At 43.1% G+C, this 25557-nt stretch overlaps 1 protein-coding gene across 1 annotated transcript; it reads right to left on the bottom strand.

Moving 5' to 3' along the window:
- Window positions 1-594: 594 nt before the first annotated feature.
- ODAD4 (outer dynein arm docking complex subunit 4) lies at window positions 595-25112 on the bottom strand. The gene is made up of 12 exons (XM_080976761.1): window positions 24941-25112; window positions 23479-23610; window positions 22818-22971; window positions 21675-21736; window positions 21049-21208; window positions 19192-19416; window positions 16728-16935; window positions 8581-8667; window positions 7025-7221; window positions 4789-4889; window positions 2813-2891; window positions 595-1186 (listed from the first exon to the last, which is right to left on the bottom strand). Exons 1-12 carry the CDS (start codon window positions 25052-25054, stop codon window positions 873-875), a joined length of 1833 nt encoding a protein of 610 aa, XP_080832887.1. The 5' UTR covers window positions 25055-25112; the 3' UTR covers window positions 595-872.
- Between the last annotated feature and the right edge of the window lie 445 nt (window positions 25113-25557).

A 25557-nucleotide genomic window follows, 5' to 3' on the forward strand; every position in this document is an offset into this window, starting at 1 on the left:
CATTTGAATGCCCGCAAGAATTGCAACTGCCCTACTCACGCCAAAGAAGTAGCATGCCAAAAAGAAATACTTGTGGACCCAGGTGCCCACCATTGCCATGATTTACAGTAATAGCTCTTTTTGCAAACTTCAATGCATGTGTACATATGTATACTTCTCAATGATATGCTAGGCCACGTGGAAGAAAGAGTGTGACTTCTGCACTTATGCTGGACAGAAAGGCATGTTTTGAAGTTTAGATTTCTAAATATCTCTGGTGAACTGCATCACTCCAGACCGAGCAGAAATGGCTCATATCTCAACGTGAGGCCTTTGTTCAATGTAACATTAAAAAAACCCCCACTACCTACTGTATTTCCCTCAGTTGAATGCCTAAATGCACAACTCCCGGCATGCATTTATAGGTGAATCTCAGGCCCTAACCAGTTGAACTTCTTCCCAGCATCTTAAAAAAAAGTTTCTTGTTCCTTTGCTTACATTAGCACTATGGCATTAACTGATTGGAGGATTTTCCTAATCGGTTATCTAGCTTGCAATTAAGATTAATCTCAGTTGCTTGAGATGGTCAGTGAAAACAAAATATATCACTACAGGTAGCATTTGAAGGCTTTTTAATGGTTAGAACAGTTCCTTCTTCCTGAAGTTACCTAAACAGTAGCTTTTGGGGGTGTCTTACATAAAATGGCAACTTTCTCTACATTCTTAGAGCCCCCTTGAAACTACCTGAAAGCAAAATGGTTATTTTTGAATGCCCTGGAAGGCACCGGAAGTGACTTGGGGAGAAGACATCTGGAGCAAAACAGATGACACCATGGAAAAGACACTTCCAGAGTTATAAACCAAGAGTTCCCAAGGGCAAGCTTCCACAGGCCTCATCCTGGAATGTTCTCACCCGACTTTCCTGTGTTGTCGTCTTCTGTTTTCTGACTTCCTCCCCCGCTTTCTCCTTGTGACTTTTCTTCCTCCTCCGCTTGCTTCTTCTCCCCATCCTTGGGTGCAATTGTCTCTCCGCCCTCCGTGCCTGATACCTGTTTCTCTCCTTCAGTTTCAGTTTTCCCAGCCTTTTCCTCTTCTGGCTTTTTTGATGTACGCTCTCCTGTGTCTGCAGCCCCAGCATCTTCCTTCTTCTTCTCCTCCTCTTGTTCTTCTTCTTCTTCTTCTTCCTCCTCCTCCTCATCTTCTAACTCTGGGAAAGAAATGGAATCTCAGAAAAGATCCTCCCTAGGATTTCTTAGCTCACTTCTACCCTCGCAGTTTATGGTCTTATGGCATTCACCCCATTTTACAGACTGTGACAACAAAGCAGTTTGCCTGAGGCTATAATCATAGCAAATTTTGTGGCTGAGCCAATGGGGAGACTCAGTTAATGGGTTTTGCTTCCCATTTAGAACGTCTGCAGGAGCTTAGACAGATAGTGTGCCTTCTCCTCGGTGTCTTGATATAATGTGACTGCTCTTTGAATAGAGATGTGGAAGACTCCTGCGTTGGGAGAAGCGTGGTGTGTAAGGCAGACTCAAAAATTCTCTTTTTTATTATTCCAGAAAATGGATGCAGGACGACACTCAGGCTACTAATATCAGAGTACATCGCTAACAGTAAAATTTAAGGCTAAACTCAAGTAACCTATAAAACCTATGATTAGCCAAGAACAAAAGGAGAGAGTTTATCCATTTGCTGGATAAGAACAAGGAGGAAACTGGAGAAATGCTACCACCTACAGGTTAGTCTTGATACAATACTTCAAAACATCTGGATGAATTTTATTCATATGGGTTATATGGGTTAAGGATGTTTACACATTAGCCCTTTCCCTTGAAATTGCCATCCTTTACTCACTTCTTTTTGCAGAGTGTCCAGACAAGCTGGTTACCAAACTGCTGTATTATTGTTTAGTTTTCCATTCTCCTACTGTTTTCAAGAGGTGATTTGTGGTTATTTTTTTCCAATTAAAATTAAAATCTAATTGCACTGCCTGTTTCTTCAACATGGGCTGCTACTGAGGTTTTCTCCCTTTTTTTAAGGGCTTTTGTGCTTTTAATTAAAAGCTTCCTGTTCTCAGGTTTTCACCATTTTATTGCTTCAACAATGTGGAGGGGGATTTATGATGAATTGCCCCTGAAGTAATCAACATTTGTTCAGGGCATGGGGCTTTAAGTACTAGTTTTCTTTATCTGCCTCTCTTTTCTTTATTTGACAGCACGATTATATGCCTGGGAAAATGGTATGGACTTGCCGATCAGAAGGTCGGCAGTTCGAATCCCCGCGATGGGATGAGCTCCCATTGCTCGGTCCCTGCTCCTGCCAACCTAGCAGTTCGAAAGCATGTCAAAGTGCAAGTAGATAAATAGGTACCGCTCCAGTGGGAAGGTAAACGGCGTTTCCGTGCGCTGCTCTGGTTCACCAGAAGCGGCTTAGTCATGCTGGCCACATGCCCCGGAAGCTGAACGCCGGCTCCCTCGGCCAATAAAGCGAGATGAGCGCCGCAACCCCAGAGTCAGCCACGACTGAACCTAATGGTCAGGGGTCCCTTTACCTTTATTCTTCAAAATGTGCTAGGGAGGCTCTTGATGCAATCTGTGTTTTGACACTTTCTAGGTTTAAACTCTGGAATGAAGCACATTTTCTTGTAGGTTTTTCTAAAAGCGTGCTCCACATGCCGGGCCCACCACTGTACAAACACCCCAAATTACTTCAGACCCAGTTAATCTCCTTAATCGGCTGGTTAGCATGTCTGTGTGTATACACCCTGCAAATGAAGATAGAGCATAGGATGCCTGAAATCCTCTGTACACAGCTTGGTATGTGAACCAACCTTTCAACTCACGCATCCTTTCAAGCCTCTGTTCTTCTTTCAATTCTTTGATGAATCCCTTGTTGGCTTCATCCAGTGCCTGCAAAAATAAGGTGGCTATCTTCAATGGGAAACTTGAGTCAGGCCTCAATCTCTCTTCCCACTACTGCCATATGCATATAGTGGCATTGCCATGAGATAGGACTATTTGTGGGGGACAGGACCGAAATTCTGTTTTGCTTCTTCTCCAAGAGAAGAGAGACACCTGAAAACGCAAACCTAGTTGCCTGAAACCCAGCAGATGGCAAAAGGGTAGCAGAGATGAGGGTGGGTCAGGTGAGTTGTTGTCAGATCAAGTGAATTGCAGGTGTCATGGCTATGAACTGTCAGGTAATTTATGGTTGGGGAGGAATAAATGAATCAGTAATATTGTTTGAATTATGTGGGGCCCCTTTGTAGACACAAGAACCAATGCATAGCTGTTATATCAGAGAAATATCTCTGCTGGGTCAAACCAAATATCCGTCCAGTCTAGCATCCCGTTTCCCACAGAGACCAGCCACATATTTATGAAAAGTCAACAAGCAAAATATGAAGGCAATCTCTTCCTATAGTTTATCCCAGCATCTGGTATTCAGAGGTATATTACAGCTCAACAAGAAGATTCTATATAACTCACATATGTCCAGAAGTATATAGAGGTGATCCAGCTGAATTGTGTGCTTAGACCCAAGCTTTCCCAAACTTAGGCCTCCAGCTGTTTTTGGACTACATTTACCATCATCCCTGACCATTGGTCCTGCTAGCTAGATGATGGGAGTTGTAGTCCAAAAACAGACCCAAGTTGGGGAAACCCTGGCTTAGATTATCAAACGGCTTTTGACAAAAGTACCACACTATAGATTCCTGAATAAGCTTAGCAGTCGTGGAACAAGAGGAGAGATCCTCCTATGGATCAGTAATTGGTTAAGAAACAGAAAACAGAAAGGAGGAATAAATGGACAGTTCTCCCATTAGCAGGATGTAGAAAGTGGAATTTCCCCAAGGATGGGTATTTGGGTCTGTGCTTCTTAACTGCTATATCAATTATCTAGACCTAGATTTAGGAGTGAGAAATGACATAGCCAAGTCTGCTGCTGATACCAAATTCTTCAGGACAGGAATCTACAGGAATGACAAGAAACACCACAAAAGGATCTCTCCAAATTGGGTGAGCAGGCAGTAAAATGGCAAATGCAATTCAATATAAGCAAGTGTAAAATGATGCACACTTAGTCAAAAAAATCCTTATTTCACATATATGCCCATGAGGTCTGGACAAGGAATGAGACCTTGGGGTTACAGCTTTATGAAGACATTCACCCAGTGTGCGGCAGTTGTGTAAAGGGTGAATTCCATACTAGGAATAATTTGGAAGGGATTGAAAACAGAACTGCCAGTATTGCAATACTGAATATAGCAACACTCAATAAACAAACACAGATATACAAATCTGTGCATACAACCATAGTTGGAATACTATGTACAGTTAGCTACACTTCAAAAGGAAGATTATAGAGCTGGAAGAGGTTCAGAAAAGGGCAAAAAAATGATAGAGTGGTTGGAGCAACTGCCCTGGAAGGAAAGGTTACAACATTTGGGACTTTTTAGTTTAGAGAAAAGACGAACAAGAGGGGACATGATAAGACATATATAACATTATGCACCGTGTGTCTCAGGAGAAGCTTTTTCTTTCCTTCCCATAATACTAGAACCCAGGAACATCCAGTGAAGCTGAACAATGAAAGATTCAGGACCAACAAAAGAAAGTACTTTGTTTTTTTAATTGCATAGCATGCGATTAAACTATTGAATTCACTCCCACAGAAATGTACTTTACCTAACAACATGCACAAAATATCCTGCTCTCCCCACAGTGGTCCCTTTGGTCTCCCCCTGCCCCCCTTTTTTTGCTAATGTCATCTCCCCCCCCCCCCTGGTTATAGCCAACCACTTACAATAATGATCGCCTGCATAGCAGCAACGTTATGGATACGTTTCGCCTGCTCCAGAGCCTTCTCAAAGTAGGTGACTGCTGACTGGAAATCTTCCAGTTTCACTGTGTGTGTTTTTTTTAAAGAAGAAGAACAAGAAATAATCAACTTCAACACAAGATATAGACTTCAGAGAAACTTATACAAATAAACATGTGGTATATTGTCAGTTGATTACTGGAACTCTCTAGGATAAGGCATGTAAGATGCAGTCCCCAAACCCCAGGATATTCCATCTGCTTTCATTTTATTTTATTGGGGTGGGAGATTGTCATTTACTACTGTTGACCTAAGGATGAAGCAATAAAGGCTCAAATAAAATAAATTTATATGTGTGCAGACTCTCACTGAAGTGCGGTTGGGAAGTAGGATCCCTGTCTTTCCTGTCCCCCCTGTCCCGACCCCTGGGCACACATATTACATCTTGATGTTCCAGATATGTGAATGCAATATCTGCATAGGAACTAGGTGTGTAACGTCTACTGTACTGGGCACAAACCTAAACTGCAAATTCATGAACCTTCATACAATTTGGGAAAGGGCCACACAGTTTGCACCCACAAATTCTGGACTTTATACACCTCAGTTCAATGTAGTCTCTTCCCTGCTAAAAATATTCTAGATACCATCTTTGGCACTGTAAACAAATTACCGTATTTTTTGCTCTATAAGACTCACTTTTCCCCTCCTAAAAAGTAAGGGGAAATGTGTGTGCATCTTATGGAGTGAATGTAGGCTACGCAGCTATCCCAGAAGCCAGAACAGCAACCGGGATTGCTGCTTTTGCTGCACAGCGATTCCTCTTGCTATTCTGGCTTCTGAGATTCAGATTTTTTTTCTTCTTGTTTTCCTCCTCCAAAAACTAGGTGTGTCTTATGGTCTGGTGCGTCTTATAGAGTGAAAAATACGGTGAATTAAGTTAGTTGGTGGCAATATAAGCATACATACTTTTAAATATGCATAATTTAGTCCAACCATTAGTTTCCTTCAGCAAAATAAAACCAGCATTTTAATCCTGGACTGTGAATATTCCATACCATAGGGTTGCCATACATCCGGAATTTTCCAGACATACCCAGAATACTGCTGTCGGAAGCAGTGTCCGGGCAGAAATTGCCAAAACTTAAAAAAAAATAAACTAAATTTTTGTAAAGGATTTTTCTTTTTAACTCGGGAGCAGGGAATGGACATTTGCATAATTCTCATTACAGGATCCAACACAATGTTTTTGTTTGATTTCTCTCATTCACCCCAGCAATTGCATGCCCTTGTCCAAAGCTCCATTTGGTTTGAGGCACAAGAACCAAAGCATTCAAAATTTTTCCCCCATCAGCATGTCAAGGTCTGAGTGAGAATTCTAGTTCTATACTCTGGATCCGCCAAATTATTTGCTGCCCATGTCAAATGAAAACAATTTTGCACAACATATCCGAACACTGGTGTCCTGAGGAGTGTAATAATAATAATAATAATAATAATAATAATAATAATAAATTTATTTATACCCCGCCCTCCCCAGCCAAGACCGGGCTCAGGGCGGCTAACACCAATAATAAAAACAAGTTGATTAAAATGCAATTTAAAAGATTAAGATACAACATTAAAACATTAGGATGCAGCTTCTTCACAGGAGGAGAAAGGAAAAAGAAAGGGGGAGGGAATCAAACTGATTCCAAGCCAAAGGCCAGGTGGAACAACTCTGTCTTACAGGCCCTACGGAAAGAAATTAGATCCCGCAGGGCCCTGGTCTCATGAGACAGAGCTTTCCACCAGGCCGGAGCCAGTGTTGAGAAGGCCCTGGCTCTGGTTAGGGCTAATCTAACTTCCTTAGGTGTAACAGACTAGAATATAATTTATTCATTTCTGTTCTTAATATGCTACTCCCCACCCACCCACCCACCACTTCCTCTTGAACAAGTGTCTATGCTCTAGGCAGCAAACAGGAATCCATAAGAGATTGTGTCCCTTTAAATGCAGGAGATTTTAAAAAAACAACAACCAGCTGACAAGATGCTAAGCTGTCTCTAGTAGTCATCTCCCAATGTGCTCTCTTTTTCAGGAAAACAGCCTCCCCACCTAGATCCTGGCACTCCAGACAATTGCCTAGCCTGCTCCTATGGGGGGGGGGAGTGGCCCTAGAGCCTTGTGGAGCTCACACAGACCCTGCTAGTGAAGAAAGGGTTTGTGCAAAGCGATTCACCTTGTGCTTGTGCCACCAATACACCGCCGTTGAGCTGCCACTCAATGTCTCCTTCTTCCTCTGCACACTGCAAGGACCTTTCGCCAAAGTCCCGAGCCTCCGCCGCTTTGTTGAGCTCCAGGTAGCACCTGCCCATTTCGTGGAACAGCCAAGTCTTCTCCAGGTTGCTCTTCACAAGTGGAATCTTTTCTTCCCAGCTTTTCGAAATAAAACAGAATTTTGCAACTAACCGTGGAAATAAAATTAAGGTCTGAAGAGTAGCTTTCCTGGCTCTTTCAAGACCAGGGCTTCTTCCCTGATTGGGTTACCCCAGCTATGCTGGGTGGCTTCCAACAAATTAAAACACAGTAAGACATCAAACATTAAAAACTTCCCTATACAGTGGACTCTCGGGTTGCGAACGTGATCCGTACAGGATGCACGTTCGCAACCTGCAGCGTTCGCAACCCATGTCTGCGTGTCTGTGCACACGCAGGTTGCAATCCGGTGCTTCTGCACATGTGCAAAGCGTGATTTAGTGCTTCTGCGCATGCGCGATCACCGAAATCCGGAAGTAACCCGTTCTGGTACTTCCAGGTTTCGGCGGTCCGCAACCTGAAAAAAACGCAACCTGAAGTGACTATAACCCGAGGTATGACTGTACAAGGGATGTCTTCTAAAAGTCAAATAGTTCTTTATTTCCTTGACATCTGATGGGAGGGCATTCCACAGGGTGGACACAACCACTGAGAAGGCCCTCTGTGTGGTTCCCTTTAACCCCACTTCTCACAATAAGGGAACCGCCGGAAGGCCCTCTGAGCTGGATCTTAGTGTCCGGGCTGAACGATGGGGGTGGAGACTCTCTTTCAGGTATGCATTGCGAAAGCCGTTTAAGAGTGCACTCAGCCCTCCACAGGATCTTGGCCCCAACTTTCCATTTCCTTATAGATGCTACTTAGGGTTGTCAGGCCCCCTGAGGCTCAGGGATGATGGGAAGTTATACACCAGCAACATCTGCAGAGCCACAGATTTCCCATCCCCAAGTTAAGAATTGGTACCCAGCAGGCCAGGGATGGAGACAAAAGGCACTTGGTGGGATGGGGGGGAGAGAGAGATGGCAACTAATGGCACCTCTATTTGTACCCTTCTATTCTTTGTACCTGCCTGACCTTCACAGTTTTCAATGCCCCTCACCCCTTGGGAAACCCCTTCCCTAGATTCTACATTCTGTAGAATCTAGGTGACCCAACCCCCGAAACTCCCATCCCTTCATCCTCATGTAGCAGAAGTATGGGAGAAAATCATCCCTGTGTGTCAAGATGTGTGTGTGTCAAGTATGCCATTGCTTCTTTCAAAAGATTTAGGAGCAGCACATTTGTGGGGCGGCTGGCCACCCGCTGTTGAAGGTCCTTCATCCTCTCCAAATGCTACAACTCCAAAAATCCCTTGAAAGGAAACCATGAGAGTAAAAGCAGTTTCAGTTTACAGAATGAAGGTGAGGCAGATGCGTTAGGAGACCATCCTTGAATATGCAAGAGGCATGGAGGCCTGACTATTTTTCTTTGGGTTCCACCTACGTGTCAATGGCGTTCTGGAAGTTGCCCATGCGGGCATGCACTCTGCCAATATTGTCAAGGGCTCTGGAGATGGCATCAGTCAGGTTGCTGCAAGAAGAAGCAAAAATGAGTGATCTGAAAGCTGGGTTGCTACTTCAAAATCCCCCGAGAGGTTTCTGACCTACCCTCCTTCCCCAGCCCCTGTATGTTGCCCCAGCTGTATGTATTAATTTACAGTTCATTGTCAGTGCTTGTAACAGTTTAAAGGATTTTAGGTCTATGGACCAAACGAAAGCTGTGTGTGCGTGAGTTTAAAGAGGATAACGAAGAAGGTGGGAGATCCATGCCACAAGCCGCTTTCAATCTAAAATATAGGCACAGGGGAATTTGCCCAAAAACTGTGCTGCAGAGCCATCTTTAAAATGCAACGATGCTTTTCTGGGGTGTTATAAAGCCATTTGAATCATGAATTTGTCCAGAGACGTTGGACAACAAAGGAACAAGGTATGAAATGGAGGGACATTAGGACACAGCAGAAGTCTTTAGAGTAGAATCTGCTGGATTCTACTCTAAAGTGCTGAACTAGGAAGAAACAAAAGAAAACAACTAAGAAAGCAGGAAACAAGTGTATAAGGAGGAAAGGAAGAGGCTGATTTTAAAATGTGATTTATTTGCAGTAGGTCAGGGATTCTGGAACAGATCTGTACCTTGCTTGGAGCACCACCTTCCCTTCCGGTCGGCGCCAGCGTTAATGGCAGTCCTCTTTCCGAGCTCCGGAGGAGGACTGCTCTGCGAGTTCGGGTCTGACCCGCTACGGCAAGCGGGGGACCCCTAAAATCACAGGCGCGGAAGCCTGTGAACAAGGAGACTCAGTGGGCACCAGAAGCGCCCCCCCTTACTGCGAAAGAGCCTTTTTAAAGGCTCCGGAACGGCATCGGGAGAGCGCGGTGCTGAGAGTCGCTACCCAGCACGCAGAGTAAAGCCGCATCGCCATTAGCGGAGAGCGCCGATTCCTTCCTGTAAATTTTGGACTGAAAAACCCGTGAGTAAGATTGAACGTCTATTTGGAACTAAAAAAATCTAAATTTGAAAATTGGCTGAAAACGGGGAAGGTGAAAATTAAGGAAGTCTGCCTTCCCCCGACTGCATGACAGCTAAAGCAACGGAACTTTAAAGCTGCATCCGCATGAAGTATTTTAGGACTGTTTAAGCCTGGCATTGGATATAGATCTCCCCTCTAGCAAGCAGGGCAGAGGGGAGGAAAAAGGGACATTAGGAATCTGCATGATTTACCTAAAAGAAAAAAGCCTTCCGCTGTCCTAATCCCCTGAAACGGACTGCCAAATAAGACATCAGGGCACTGCACTGTTTTTAGAAACTTGTGGGAAAGCTACATGGTTGAAGTTTTGTTTGATACAAAGTTTTGGGACTTTGCTGTTACAGTATATTGGAGTGTGTTGAAAGAGTATCTACTGGAAAAAGTGTCACAACATATATATTCAAGCCTCCTGGTATACTTGTTTTTAACTTCTTTGTTTCCCTCACTTGGACATTTTGTTTTGCTCCCCCTAGAGGGCTGAAAGTAACAGTTGCAACGGTTTAAGACAGTGGGATTTTCCACCAGGGAATTGCTTTGGTGGGAACGTCCTTGGGACATGAGTGGCCCAGCAGAAGAGATAACTACTAGAGCTAAAGCTAAACAGCAACAACAGCAACAAAAGAAAAGAGGCTCAATTTCAAGTCTAACTCCTACAGGAGCAGCTGGGCAAGAAAAAGTGACAGCTGCCTCCATGGAGTCAGTGACACAGGCGTTACTCAAGATAAATCAATCTTTGGAGACTTTGACAAAGCAGAGTACGGAAAATTCACAAAAATTAACAGAACTAACAGCGAGACTGGACTTGAACACGAAAAGTGTGACATGTAATACAGAATCTATAAATAAGCTGATTGAAGAAAACTCTGCAACACGTAAAATTGCAGAGGACGCCAGAAACATTGCTGGAGAGACACAGGAGAAGCTAGAACCGATTGCTAAAAAGGTTTATGAACATGATGCGACCCTGTCTTTGATGGAATTACAGAGAAAGGAAAGAAACCTGAAATTAAGATTAATTCCCGAGAGTGAAGGGGACAGCCTTGTGGAGTTCCTAACACAAGGGTTTGCTGACTTTTGGCAGGAAGATTTGGAGGAGGGAGAATTTAAGATAACAACAGCATTTAGATTGGGCAGGAGACAGAACAGAAAGATCCCAAGGGATTGCCTGATTACCCTCAGATCCAAGGAAGAAAGAGATAAAATATTAAAACTACATTACCAAAAGGCCTTGGAAATTGAAAATTCACCTATACAAATCTTTAAAGACATCCCTAAATACATCTTGGAGGTGAGAACCTTCTATAAGGATCTGGTCTACCTGCTGAAGAAGAACAACATCCTCTTTAGGTGGGAGTTTCCACAAGGACTGTCCTTTAACTACAAGGGAAAGAAGGTGAAAATAAAGACAATTCAAGATAAAGAGAAGTTCTTGGAGAGAAACCACGAGGACTTACAGAAGGGAACGGTGGATCCAATTTCAGAACAAAGGAGAGCAGTAGACATTCTGAACCTATCGTTTGGACTTAAACCACCACCATCAGAGGAAGAGCAACAACTTGGAGCGGTAGGAGGAGTAACGGAGAAATAATAAGATGGCCCTGCAATTCCTTAGTTGGAATTGCAATGGGCTGAACATGCCTTTGAAGAGACGCCAAGTGTTTCATATTTTGAAAAGAGAACAATTGGATTTGATTTGCCTACAAGAAACTCATGTAACCAGGGCACACAGGAAACTACTTATAAATAAAAGACTAGGACAAGAATTTATCTCATCGGAAAAAGTTAAGAAAAGAGGAATTGTGATTTATGTAAAAGAGAAATGGGCCCCAAAAATGATGTTTAAAGATGAACAAGGAAGATACCTGGCAGTCGAAATACAAGCACAAGGAGAAAAATTTTTAGTAGTTGGAGTTTATGCACCAAATGAAGGCAAGGCGGAATTTTTTAAGAAGCTCCATGAAACTCTGATGGACTATTTGCATTACAATGTAATAATTATGGGAGATATGAATGGCGTGGTTTCTACAAATATGGACAAGGCACAAAGACTGACAATTTCCAAGGAAGGGAGACTTCCGAAGACCTTCTTTGAAATGACTGAAAATTTGGACTTAATAGACATATGGAGAACAAGGAACCCTCTCGAGAGAGAGGGAACTTTTTTCTCTCAAGCAATGATGACCTGGACCAGAATCGATCAAATTTGGATTACTAGTGGGATGGCTCCAAAGATTAAGAAAATAGAAATCTGTCCAAAGACTTGCTCCGACCATAACGCCGTGAAGATGGAAATGAAACTTACAACAACTGGTCAATTTAGATGGAGGATGAATGACACCCTGTTTCGAGATGAGGAGATCCACATGAAGGCCCAAAAAACTTTAAAGGACTATTTTGAAATAAACTTAAAGGCCGATGTGGAAAAAAGAGTGATCTGGGACGCAAGTAAAGCTGTGATGAGAGGATTCTTGATACAACAAAATTCAATAAAAAAGAGAAAGCAGAATGAGAAGAAGGAAAAGATCTTGGAGAAGATAAAAGGAGAGAAAAAATTAAGATCAAAACCAAAGTCCCAGGAAATTTTGAGAGAGATTAAGTTATACCAAACACAATATATGGAATTGATGAATCAAGAGATTGAGTGGAAGATAAAGCAAATGAGACAAAAGACATTTGAATCTGTAGACAAATGTGGTAAGCTTCTGGCTTGGCAATTGAAGAAAAGACAGAAACTAAATACAGTTACAAATCTAGAAGTGGATGGAAAGAATATAACTAAACCCAATGAGATTAGAAACTGTTTCCTGAGTTATTTTAAAAAATTATACTCACAAGGATTACAGAATGAAAAGGGCATAGATGAATTCCTTAAAAAATATGGACTACAAAAAATCTCTCATCAAAGCAAAGTGGATCTAAACCAGAGAATAACAGAACAAGAGATAGAGGGTGCCATCCAGAACATGCAACTGGGCAAATCTCCAGGACCAGACGGATTGACTTCCAGATACTATAAAGCTTTAAAGGAGTGGCTGATACAACCGTTAAAGGAAGTCTGTAATGAGATCTTAGAGGGGGAAAAGGCACCAGAGTCGTGGAAAGAGGCGTATATTACACTCATACCAAAGACAGAGATTGAAAAGACTCAACTTAAGAACTACCGCCCAATATCATTACTTAATGTGGATTACAAAATTTTTGCAGACATTTTGGCAAAAAGATTGAAAAGAGTTTTGATGGAAAAGATTCATAAGGACCAAGCAGGCTTTCTCCCAAAAAGGCATTTATCAGATAATGTGAGGAATATAATTGATATTTTGGAGTTACTGGAGGTGAATATAAACGCTAAAGCAGTCTTGATTTTTGTGGACGCGGAGAAAGCATTTGACAATATTTCTTGGAGTTTTATGAAAAAGAATCTTCATGGGATGGGGGTAGGCCAAGGATTTGAGAATGGTATGGGTGCGATATATTCTGAACAAAAAGCCAAGCTGATTGTAAATAATGTAGTAACTGAAGAATTTAAGATAGAAAAAGGGACACGACAAGGGTGCCCAATTTCCCCATTGCTTTTTATATCAGTCCTGGAGGTTTTGCTAAATATGATTAGAGATGACCAGCAAGTTAAAGGTGTACAGGTCGGGGCAAAACACTATAAGTTAAGAGCTTTCGCAGATGACTTGGTACTTACTTTACAAGAGCCAGATACTAGTACAAAAAGGGTGTTGGAAATAATTCAAGAATTTGGCCAGGTGGCTGGGTTCAAATTGAATAAACAAAAGACTAAAGTGTTGGAAAAAAATTTAACAGTTATGGAGAGGGAGAAATTCCAGAATGAAACAGGTTTGACTGTGGTTAAGAAGGTGAAATACCTTGGGGTTTATTTGACATCTAAAAATCTGAATTTGTATAAAGATAATTATGAAAAATGTTGGTTAGAAATTAAAAAAGATCTAGAGATATGGTCAAAGTTGAAATTGTCAATGTTAGGCCGAATTGCAGTTATTAAGATGAATGTATTGCCGAGAATGTTATTTCTGTTTCAAACTTTGCAAATCCTTGACAAGATGGACGGTTTCAAGAGGTGGCAGAAAGACATTTCGAAATTTGTCTGGCAGGGCAAAAAGCCCAGAATTAAATTTAAAATACTGACAGATGCTAAAGAAAGAGGGGGATTTGCCCTGCCGGATTTAAAATTGTATTATGAAGCAGCAGCGTTTTGCTGGCTGAAAGAGTGGATGCTCCTCGAGAATACAGACATTTTGGACTTGGAAGGTTTTAATAATACATTTGGTTGGCATGCATATTTATGGTATGATAAAATCAAGGTGCATAGGGCCTTTAAAAATCATATTGTCAGAAAAGCATTGTTTAATGTTTGGACAAGATATAAAGATTTGTTGGAAAATAAAACCCTAGATGGTTGTCACCCTTGGAGGCTAAGGCATTCAAAAAGCTCAATATGGAGGCCGAATGGCCAAAGTATCGGGAAATTTTGGAACAAGAAGGAGATAAATTGAAGTTACAGAGTCATGAGAAATTGAAACCTAAAGTACGAGACTGGCTCCATTATTATCAAATAATGGAGATGTATAAACAAGACAGGAAAATTGGCTTCCAGGTGGAGAAATCAAAATTAGAAACTGAATTGTTAGAACCCAATACTAAGATTTTATCAAGAATGTATAACTTGTTGCTGAAGTGGAACACACAAGATGAAACAGTTAAATCAGCTATGATTAAGTGGGCACAGGACATTGGTCATAACATTATGTTTGCTGACTGGGAATGGTTGTGGAACACCGGGATAAAATTTACGGCATGTAATGCCTTAAAGGAAAATATTATGAAAATGATCTATAGGTGGTACATGACCCCAGTCAAGCTAGCAAAGATTTATCATTTGCCTGACAATAAGTGTTGGAAATGTAAAGAATCTGAAGGTACCTTTTATCACCTTTGGTGGACGTGCCCAAAGATTAAGGCCTTCTGGGAAATGATATATAATGAAATGAAAAAGGTACTTAAATGTACCTTTCCTAAGAAACCAGAGGCCTTCCTCTTGGGCATTGTCGGCCAATTGGTGTTAAAGAAAGATAGAATTTTTTTTATGTATGCTACTGCAGCAGCAAGAATCCTCATCGCAAAGTATTGGAAGACACAAGATCTACCCACTTTGGAAGAATGGCAGATGAAAGTGATGGACTATATGACACTGGCTGAGATGACTGGCAGAATCCGCGACCAGGGGAAGGAGACGACGGAAGAAGATTGGAAGAAATTTAAAATTTATCTTAAGGACTATTATAAACTTGATGAATGTTAAAATGTCAAGGCTTTGAGAATGAAAGGGCTTCAGCGATATAAGAATAGATTGGAGGAAAGATTAGTAAGACATATTCTTGACAGAATCACTAGAAGTTGCTGAAAAAATTTGGACATTGGGATGCAGAAAGGGGAGGTACGGGGGAGTCCGAGAAACAAGGTTTATGAGAATAAGGTTATGAAATTATACGTGTTTGTATGTCTCTTTATATGTTTGTATTGTTTTAAAAATTCTGTAAAATCAATAAAAATTTATATATAAAAGAATTTGGATACTCACATTCTGGGAGAGCAATATGGCAAGGAATAGTGATTTGACTTTGATTTTAATGGCTTGCCCTAAACATTTTAGCCGCTAGAGAGCGCAATCATTCTATCAGTAGCTTTCATGGCTCACCCAAAGATAATGATGATGATTACAAACTGGAACCCTACTGCTTGCAATTCTGGAAAGACTGGTACTCATGGGTCAGAAGAAGGCAAGTTAAGGCAACTTAATTCTAACTGACAGTATGGGTAGTCTGTATCCTAGCTTTCCTTCTAGACAGCATACATATGGTTCCCTATGGTTCTCAGGAGGTCTCCTACTGAAGACACACAGACCTGATCGACTTGAGACCATGCCCTGGGTGAACTAGAAATACACTTGTTCCTGTGGCTAGTTTTCCTCCTCATCCCCACACTCTCCCCTCTATCAGCCTCTTATTCCAAGCACCCAGTCTATGGGCTCAGCTACTAGGAAGCCCTAGCTGACATTGCAACTAACCCCTGCTTCATGGCCTTCTGATGTAAGCCCTGAGCAGGACAAATAACCTAGCATGCACATGAAAGCTTATACCAAGAACAAACTTAGTTGGTCTCTAAGGTGCTACTGGACAATTTTTAATTTTTTATATATATATTTCGACTATGTCAGACCAACACGGCTACCTACCTGAATCTTGCAATACTAAACTAACATTTGAAATGCTGGTAAGCGTGTGTCCTTCTAAGAAAAACACAAACAAATCTGCCAGTCTCTGTTTATCCTGCTCCTGAAAACAAGGTTTTCAAAGACACAGGCATTTGGAACAAGGAATAGGAGAGGGGAGAGAAGGGAATGGGGAGAGTTTGTGGAACAGGTTGTCGGGCTAGACCTCCAGCGCCGATCGCGCGGTGGGCCGGAGGGCGGGGGAGCGCGTGCCCATACGTGTGCGCACACACTATTCCCGGTGCACTTCTGGGTTGGATGTGCACCAGAAATAGCTTGTGCGCATGTTCAAATAATGCTTGCACATGCGCACAAGCTATTTCTGGTGCTCCTCTGACCCAGAAGTGGGCAGCCGTGCAGTGCAGCGCCGGTAAGAGCATCGGCGCAAGCCAGATAAACAAGTCCCTTGGGCCTTATCCGGCCCGCAGGCCTTAGTTTGGGGACCCCTGGGCTAGATTCTCCAACTCTGTTGGATTGGGGAAGCTGTACAGAGTACCGGAGCCTCTTCTGCCAACAAGTAGGCCCAATTGTGTCATCTCCAGCTCAGAGGATATCACCAGGCACTGCCTGCATCCATTTTTTACGCAACCATAAGGGCTAGAAACCGTAAGTGTTCCCCTACCCCTCTTTTTTCCAGCAGAAACTGAGATTTGAACAATTCAACACATTCCGAACTCCTGTCCTGAAATAAAGAGTACACAGCTATGGCTAAATGATGGCAGCATGGAACGGGCACTCAAGCAGCCTCAAAAGGAGTAGGCTGGCCTTCCTTACTTTTCTTTTGCAATGTCCAGATCCACCTGGTGGCTCTGCAAAGCTGCTGCCATGTTCCCCATCTCAATATGAGCATTTCCAATGCAGCTGTAGAGGTTTCCAACCAGTTCGCTCCTGTTGGGGATCTCTTCGTCAGACCAGCCTTGGATCTTTTTCAGCACTTGTTCAGCTTTCTGGCAGCTTCTTTCAGGGCTGCCGCTAGTCAACACTTGATGGGGAAGGGAAGAAAAAGAAGAAGAAAGTGTGTGCTCATATGATGCATGTTAACTACCCCCAATTCATTAGGTTATCCCAAATTTGGACACCCTCCCCCTCCAAAATGGCACCTCACATTACCTATTTTCACTATCCATCTTGTTTGCTAGCACTTACACCAGCTCCTACCATCTGCCAGGTCACTACTGAAAACAGGATGCCAAACAAGGACCTTTAGCCTGATCCAGGAAGACAATTCTTTCTCGTGATTTGTCTACAGTTCAATGTAAGGAGTCAGATCATTGGTCTCTCTTATTGGTCAACTCTGACTAGCAATGGTTCATGTACAGGTCTTTCCCGTTCTTGACACCCGAGTCCCTTTTACCTGGGGATACGTTTACCAAATGTTTATGTAATCTTTATCATAGAGGGAAACAGTTGCTGCAAATGCAAGCAGAAACTCTGGTGGCTTCTGAAATAGATTTGGGGGCTTGCTCCTTGTAATCCCTGGAAGAAGTTCAGAAAGAAAAGGCAACTTTTCTTTCAAGCTATGAAAGTGACCTGACTACATAGACCAACCTGAGTCCATTTTCTTCTATATTTCATTGGGTCCCTATAGAATAAGAGAGAGGCTACCTCCAGAGAATCGGCTAACAGGTACTGGCTCTTGTTTTGTTTTTTTAGCAAGAATTCAAATACACAACACCCTACTTTTTACACCTCCAGGGTCTAAGCTCAGTTAATACAGGAGTCAGGTGAAATTCTGAAGCCTATATATATTTGTGCAATGTGAGAGTTTAGAAAAGTACATTTTCATGCTCAGAACATCCTGCCTAGAGTGCTATAATTCAATTCTTATTTGATGGGGCAAACAAATGTCTCCATTAATATCTGTTATTTCAAGTCAGCATATTTTCTGTTATATATATAGGGAATTGATTGAATCAATGGGACCCCTCACAGGTCTTAAAATGCTTCGGGGAAACAGATTTGGATTTTACCGTATTGGCCAGTAAATGGAATTGTAAAAATGTTTCTGACTCCTGTGTATCAGGAACCGTCTAAGATCTTAAAGAATTCTGTACCAATGACCCTACAACTCTCACTCCTGAATCTATGGGACAAGCATTGTCAATAACTTCACTACAAAAAATTTACCATGTGGCTATTGGTGGCAGCCATTATTATCATTATTTATTAAATTTATATACTGCCCTTCATCCAAAGATCACAGGGCAGCTTGCGACATAAACTAGGGTAGAGGTTTTCAACCTTTTTGAGTCCACAGCTCCCTTGACCACCTACATTCTTTCTGCAGCACCCCTGTGGGGCTCAGGAGCCCAGTAATGTCACCCCTTGCCTGCAGAGCTCTCACCCTTTTTCAAACACCCTCCCTTGTGGAGTGTTCCCTCAGCCTCCTCTCCTCTCCCCGCTCTTTGGGAGTCCTCCAAGGAGCCACTGCCTCTGCCCCCGGTCTCTGAGCTGCCCCCACCCCAGGAGAGGTGCCTCCCCACACTACCCCACAGGGGCCTGAGACTTGTCTGTCTATTCCCAACAGAACAACAACAAACAAACCTATGGTCACCTAAAGCATTATCAATAAACACACGAGACGTAACCGGCTGTGTTCTTAAATAAATAAGGTATACTATTCATTGTATCAAATTGTAAACTTCAACAGAAGTAACTCATAAAGTTCAACAAACGAACAAGACCCAGTGGATCAGTTCATTCTAAATATAAAATGGAAGGACGGTATAAAGAGGTGTGGGATTATAGCTATTCATGATAAATTAACATGTGCCATCAAGGTAAGATGGGGAATACACAGGAGAAATGATTTTGAGGAGATATGGAAGGTGTTCATAGAATTATGGAAAGGGGTCAAACCATCGCAAGAGGTGTTGAAATTTTGGGAGGTTGGATAGTTACAAAGGAATGTTCTTGGTGGTGGGGTGCACATATTTATTCTTATTTGTTTATGATTATTGCTTTGTCTAAATAAATAAATAAATAAATAAACAAACGGGGGAAAGAAAGAAATGCAATACTAATACTAATACTACTAATAATAATAATATGGTTTTCTTATTTATAGGTGCTTCCTCATGTTTTATAACCTTGTGGGTGTATTTAACAAAGAAACCATGCATGGGGCCTTTTATTTGCATTCCCCCCCCCTTCTTTTTGTTTCATTGTGCATAATTGTAACCAAATGTTTAAAACAAAAACAAAAAGCAGCCAGCACATTTTCAGCTGAGCCACCTACACATATCAATGTCCTCCATGCTCTTTAAGATGTATCTGGCCACCTCGGATGGCTTCCGCTTTTGATCTCTTGTCCATCTCTTAAGCATGAGCTTGCGGTCTCTGATCCGGGCGTAGATAGGTTTCTGCTGCTGCCAGAAATCTGTGCGGGTATCGAGGTAGGAAAGCCCTTCCTGGATCAGGCGTCCAACAGTCACCCCTTGCTTCGTGGTGCTTTTGGTCAAGTCTGCAGGGAGACCATAGGCAGAGACAGACAGATTAAAAAACAAACAAAAAGGGAGAGTTTACGTTACAGTATTTACATATATATGACTGGCTTAGGGAAGATGCCTCTTTATAGACACATCCTCTCTTTGCTGGAACACACAGATGTTCCCCCACTTTGTGTGGACTTCATATTGTTATGAGATTGTGGGTACCAGATTTCTAATCCGTATAACCCAAGTTGGTTTTTTTAAGGGCATAGTTTGCTGTCATGTGACCTAGAGGGAAAAGATGCAGGTTCAAAAAGCAGAGAAAAAAGCCACGGCTGATTTCTGCTTGAATCCAGGGCTTTGGCTACGGGAGAAGCAAGACCCCTTTGGGGTGCTGATGCTGCGAACGCCTCCATAGAAGGCTCAGGTTGTACATATGGGTAAATAAACCATATATCCTAAAGACACCACAGTTTCCTCTGTGCCTCATTTCCAAAAAGAAACACAGATCCTGCGCAAGTGCCTGGAACTCCTGGAATCTCACACCGCTCAGAGGTTGGGAAGGCATGTAACCATATTTTCACTCATGAAGTAATGTTTGTGACTTGTAATTGGATGCTGCTATAGGGCTAGGTAAACAGCAAATAGTAGCACTGTTTTTATTTTGGTTTCGGAATTTGCCTCCCACTCTTCAGCCAGAAAGCTCTGAAAGCAGCAAACAGTACAGTCGTGCCTTGGATCTCAAACGCCTTGGCTCCTGAACAAATCGGCTCCCGAATGATCGAAACCCGGAAGTGAGTGTTCCAGTTTTTGAATGATTTTCGGAAGCCGAACATCCAGCACAGCTTCCACGGCTTCCGATTGGCTGCAGGAGCTTCCTGCAGCCAATCGGAAGCCATGCTTTGCTTTCCAAACATTTTGGAAGTTGAACGGACTTCCAGAATGGATTCCATTTGACTTCCAAGGTACGACTGTACTATAATAAAGAAATATCAAAATGACATAAAACAATAAAACACAATCCAGCACCAGTGACAATTAAAACCAATACAACCTGTAAGGCAGATGCTGCTCACAACCCTTAACATGGTGGTTTATCTTCAAGAATCTTCATTTATTAGGAAACTCTGTGCGTTGTTGAAGATTTGGGGACACGTTCTAGGGCAGAGGTAAGCAATGCGGTGCCCTCGAGGTGTGATTGGACTACAACGCCCATCATCCCTGACCACTGGCCATGAAGGATGGGGCTGATGGGAGTTGGTGTCCAACAGCATCTAGAGGGCACCACGTTGGCTATCCATGTTCAAGGGTATTCACACAGTTGACATGAAGCACTGGCTAAGCCTTGTGCACTCCAACAACATCCCTCATGAACCAAACATGTATCCAACTGGTAATACATTTCTAAGGTTTCATATTGCAGGGGAAGACCAATACAGTGAGCAAGCCATCTTTTGAGGAAGTTTGTTGGTCTTTTTTTTTAATCGAAGAGCCCAGAAACAAGAGTTTGAAAATGACTGTTTTAGGAAATCCCTTAGAAACCTTGCATTCCTGCAAATACCCAGTCAGCCTCACAGGGGGGTTGTAATTGCTAGACTGCCTGATGACATTTGCAGTCCTGGAACTCCCAAGCCCAGCATTAGCCAAATGAAGTAATCAAAAACCTTCATCCTTGAGCAATTTCTCCAGAAAAGCCTTGTCAACGTAGAGCTCCCCCAGCAGCTGCCGTTCAGTTTTCTCATTCCTCACAGGCTCCTGTCTGCCTAGGTACTTTGCATCCTTCTTAGGAAATTTGACCTGAAGCTTCTGTTTTGCTCTTTTACTCTGCCACATACATAAAAAAGTGTAAAAAATAAATTTTGCAAGGGAAAAAACTTATCATTTTCTCTGCAGTACTTCTTGTGGGAAGAAAAGCAGCACAGCAGGTAGAAATCATGACCTGCAACCAAACTGTAACTGTGGGGGGAGACAAACTACAAGCCCAGATTCAGATATAACATTAAGCCAGATCATGGCTTAGCCCTGAGTAGTGTGGCAGGATCAAAAAGAACACTGCAGTCAAGATTCTCCATCTGGGAACCCGCACTTATTCACGCTAAAGTTTAGCATTATGTGTGAACCATGTTATTGTCATGCAAGAGAAAGACCAAATAGCTTCAGACTCAAACATCCTCCCTGTGCCCACCCCGCAACAACCTGTATCTATGCCTTGAACTCCTTACCATATCTTCTATTCCCTCCTAATGAAGGGATCAGAGACCCACTTTGGGAAAAGCTGGTGAGACCATACCTCTGCCTGGCGACTCAGAAAGAAGAGGTCTGCTCTGTTCTCCAGTTTCACAGAAGAAGGGCCTACAAACAGAGAAAGCACCAGCCAAGACAAGGGTCAGCAACATTTTTCAGCCACTGTCCCTCAGACCTTGTGGGGGGCCGGACTATATTCTGAAGGGAAAAAAATGAAAGAATTCCTATGCCCCACAAATAACCCAGAGATGCATTTTAAATAAAAGCACACATTCTACTCATGTAAAAACACCAGGCAGGCCCCACAAATAACCCAGAGATGCATTTTAAATAAAAGGACACATTCTACTCATGTAAAAACTGATTCCCAGACCGTCCGTGGGCCAGATTGAGAAGGCGATTGGGCCACATCTGGGGTTGCCTACCCCTGAGCCAAGAAGTCAGGAAGGCCCTGAAAATCACCTGCCAAAAACATTAGCAAGGAATCCCTTGGGAAGCAGCATGCAAACCGTGCAAGAGAAGAGGCTAGAACTCCTTGATCATTTTAGTTGCCCCTTTCTGTATCTTTTTCAGCGTTGACATTTTTCTGGAAACAGCCTGGACCAGAACTCCACAAAATATTCCAACTGCGGATAAACCACAGCTTTCTGTAAGAGCCTATGGTACTTCCTTTATTTTTATCTCTCCCCTAATAACAATGAATTTGCTTTTTTCACTGCTGTAGCATACAAGCCTTTTAAAATAGAAATAGGAGGTTGAGACTTTTTCTGAAAGGAGTTTCACATGACCAGCTCCATCATCAAAAAGGCTCAGTAATATTGCGCATAGATAAGAAAATAGGATGGCCAATGAAAAATAAAATCTCTACCTGGACTTTGAAGACTCAAAGGATTTTCTGTTGGATTGCTTGTATGTGTGATCTCGAGTTTATTTTACTGTCTGCTTTATTGACAAAATTCAATTCAAATAAAATTAAAGGGATACAAATATGTCCTTGGTTTTGCAAAATACCTTCATGCCTTCTCTAAGGTCCTTGCTCTGCTCTACCTTGCACTCTGCTTAGCTAGTTTAGACAGCCTATTATCTTTGTTGTTAGTTTCTCTTTTATTCATGCATTCTCAGTCAAGTTGAAGCTCAGGTCTAGCAGTCAATTAGATTCCATCCCCTAATAAAAAATCACATGGCTTACTTCCAACAGAATTTTCAATTGCCTCCTGGGATTTTTGAATGCCCAGCCTGAATTGTGGCAACTCTGGGCGGATCTTGTGGCCTCGATGGTAATAGACCAAGGCAAATTCAAAATCCCCCATAGTGTACAATGCCTCTGCTTTCTGGTATAGGCCCTGAAACAAAGAGGAAAAATATTGGGGGTGGGGGGGTGGGAAAGACAACAGATAGACAATAAGAGAGCTATATATTGTAAACTTGTTCATACGAGTAAACAAAAAATACCATCCTCAAGAAATGCACTCAAGCAGCTTGCTTGTCCCAGTTTGATAATTTCTGATATGTGGACAACTTGAAGAAGGGTCTTAGCTTGAAGTCCACTGAAGAGACTCCCTTCCAATCCAACTGTCCTTTTGAACCTCTGCTCTGGTTTGCTTGCAACAGAATTTTCTAACATGGTTAATATGCCAAATGGTTTAGAAAGATAGTTGCAGAACAAAGAATGACATGAAGGTTGGGTTCTTTTATGGAAGTTATTAGTTACCCTTCTTTCCTTCTAGGTTAAGAAAAGAGGGGAGACAGAACCATAACTCCCTTCCACCATCAAACCAGATACTCCACAATAAATTTTGAAAGGGAACCCTTTGGGTTGGTGCAGGCCTTTCCACCTTTTGGTTACTTACCTTGGTAAACCCTTTGTCAGCTGCCAAGGAGGCTTCAGCATCCTTCAAGGCATTTTCTGTATCTCCAAGTCTCAGGTAGCATTTTGAACGGGCAACAAGGCAGTTCCTGTCACCTGGCTGGAGTTGCAGGGCCTAGCAACACACAAAAACACGATGCCCAGTCTCAAAAGTATACTTACAACTGCTAACTGATCATTATATACCATCCAACATTTCGTAGATGAAAACTGGGGTGTGCTAAAAAAAACAAAAAACAAAAACCTGGGATGTGCTTTTATCCTGCCAAGAATCACTTGGCAAGCCACAGTTCCTTCACTATTCCCCATTTCTTAGCAGTGGATCCTGTATTATAGTGGTAAAGGTAAAGGTAAAGGTAAAGGGACCCCAGACCATTAGGTCCAGTCATAGCCGACTCTGGGGTTGATGCGCTCATCTCGCTTTATTGGCCGAGGGAGCCAGCGTACAGCTTCTGGGTCATGTGGCCAGCATGACTAAGCCGCTTCTGGTGAACCAGAGCAGCACATGGAAACGCCGTTTACCTTCCCGCCGGAGCGGTACCTATTTATCTACTTGCACTTTGATATGCTTTCGAACTGCTAGGTTGGCAGGAGCAGGGAACGAGCAACAGGAGCTCACCCCGTCGCGGGGATTCGAACCGCCGACCTTCTTATCGGCAAGTCCTAGGCTCTGTGGTTTAACCCACAGCGCCACCCGCGTCCCATTACAGTGGTACCTCGGGTTAAGAACTTAATTCGTTCTGGAGGTCCATTCTTAACCTGAAACTGTTCTTAACCTGAGGTACCACTTTAGCTAATGGGGCCTCCCGCTGCCGCCGCGCCGCTGGAGCCCAATCTCTGTTCTCATCCTGAAGCAAAGTTCTTAACCCAAGGTACTATTTCTGGGTTAGCGGAGTCTGTAACCTGAAGCGTGTGTAACCTGAGGTACCACTGTAATTTTCTCTACAAGTAGCAGAGGTTGGATGGCCACCTGTCGTGGATGCTTGAGCTGAGATTTCTGCATGGCAAGAGGTTGGGCTAGATGACCCTTGGGGGTACCTCCCAACTCTACAATTCTACTAATGAATGAATGAATGCACCGGCCTGATCCAGCAAGGCTCTTCTTATACCCTCAGGACACATCGGGCTTCTCAAAGGCCACATCTGGAGGATGTGGGGGGGAGCATAGCTGTCAACTTTCCCCCTTTTTTAAGGGAAATTCCCTTATTCCGAATAGGATTCCTCGAAAGAAAAGGGAAAAGTTGGCAGCTATGGGGGGGGGGAGGCGCTTCTTCTCGTATTTGAGGGTCCCAGGTATGCCTGGCCATGTGATAAACACCATCAGCTCGACCCCAAGTGCCCAGCGGCAACGTCCCCTCCTCCCTTCATTCCTATTCACGAACCAGCTTCGCCCCCTCCCTCCCTTCCCACCCCCCTCCTGCCCCACGAGCACGGCCAATTCTCACGTAGGTGTAGCAAGTCAGCGCCTTGGCAAGCTCCCCGCGCCGGCTCAGCATCGTCCCTTCCGCCATGAGGCTGGGGAAGGTCCCCCGCAAAACCTCGCCCTCCGAGTCCCCCATGCCTGGGAGCCGGGCAAGGCCCAAGTGAGACGCGACGCCGCTGCCTAGCAACCTGCAGGCTAGCAACCGCGGCACTTCCGGGAACCCTACGGAAGCTCGGAAGGTTTAGAAGCGAAAGGCGTAGGACCGCCGGGGGAGGAGGAGCTCTAATGTACCGCTTTCTGATTGGTTTGCTGATGCCCCGCCTCCTTTTCGTGCTGCTGCCACCAAAGTTCCAACGTCTTCCTGTCTCTGGTCTTTGCCTAAGCCGGCCATTCGCTTGTTTCCTGGACACACCACAGTCTTTTATTAGCATTTTTAAGCGTGTGATTTGCCTGGGTCCTCGTCATCTTCTCCAATAGAACACAGCAGGCAGCCCCTGTGACATTCTTTTTTTATGTACTGTATATAATTTTATTAACTTTTCTGTTTTACGCTTTAGAAATATCAATGACTTCCCGTCTTCTCTTTCCATAGTTCATTTTGCATATCATAAATCCCTGCATATTTTAGCTAAACTAAAC

This window comes from Podarcis pityusensis, assembly GCF_964106645.2.
Source record: "Podarcis pityusensis genome assembly, chromosome: 13".
NCBI classification, from domain to species: Eukaryota; Metazoa; Chordata; class Lepidosauria; order Squamata; family Lacertidae; genus Podarcis; species Podarcis pityusensis.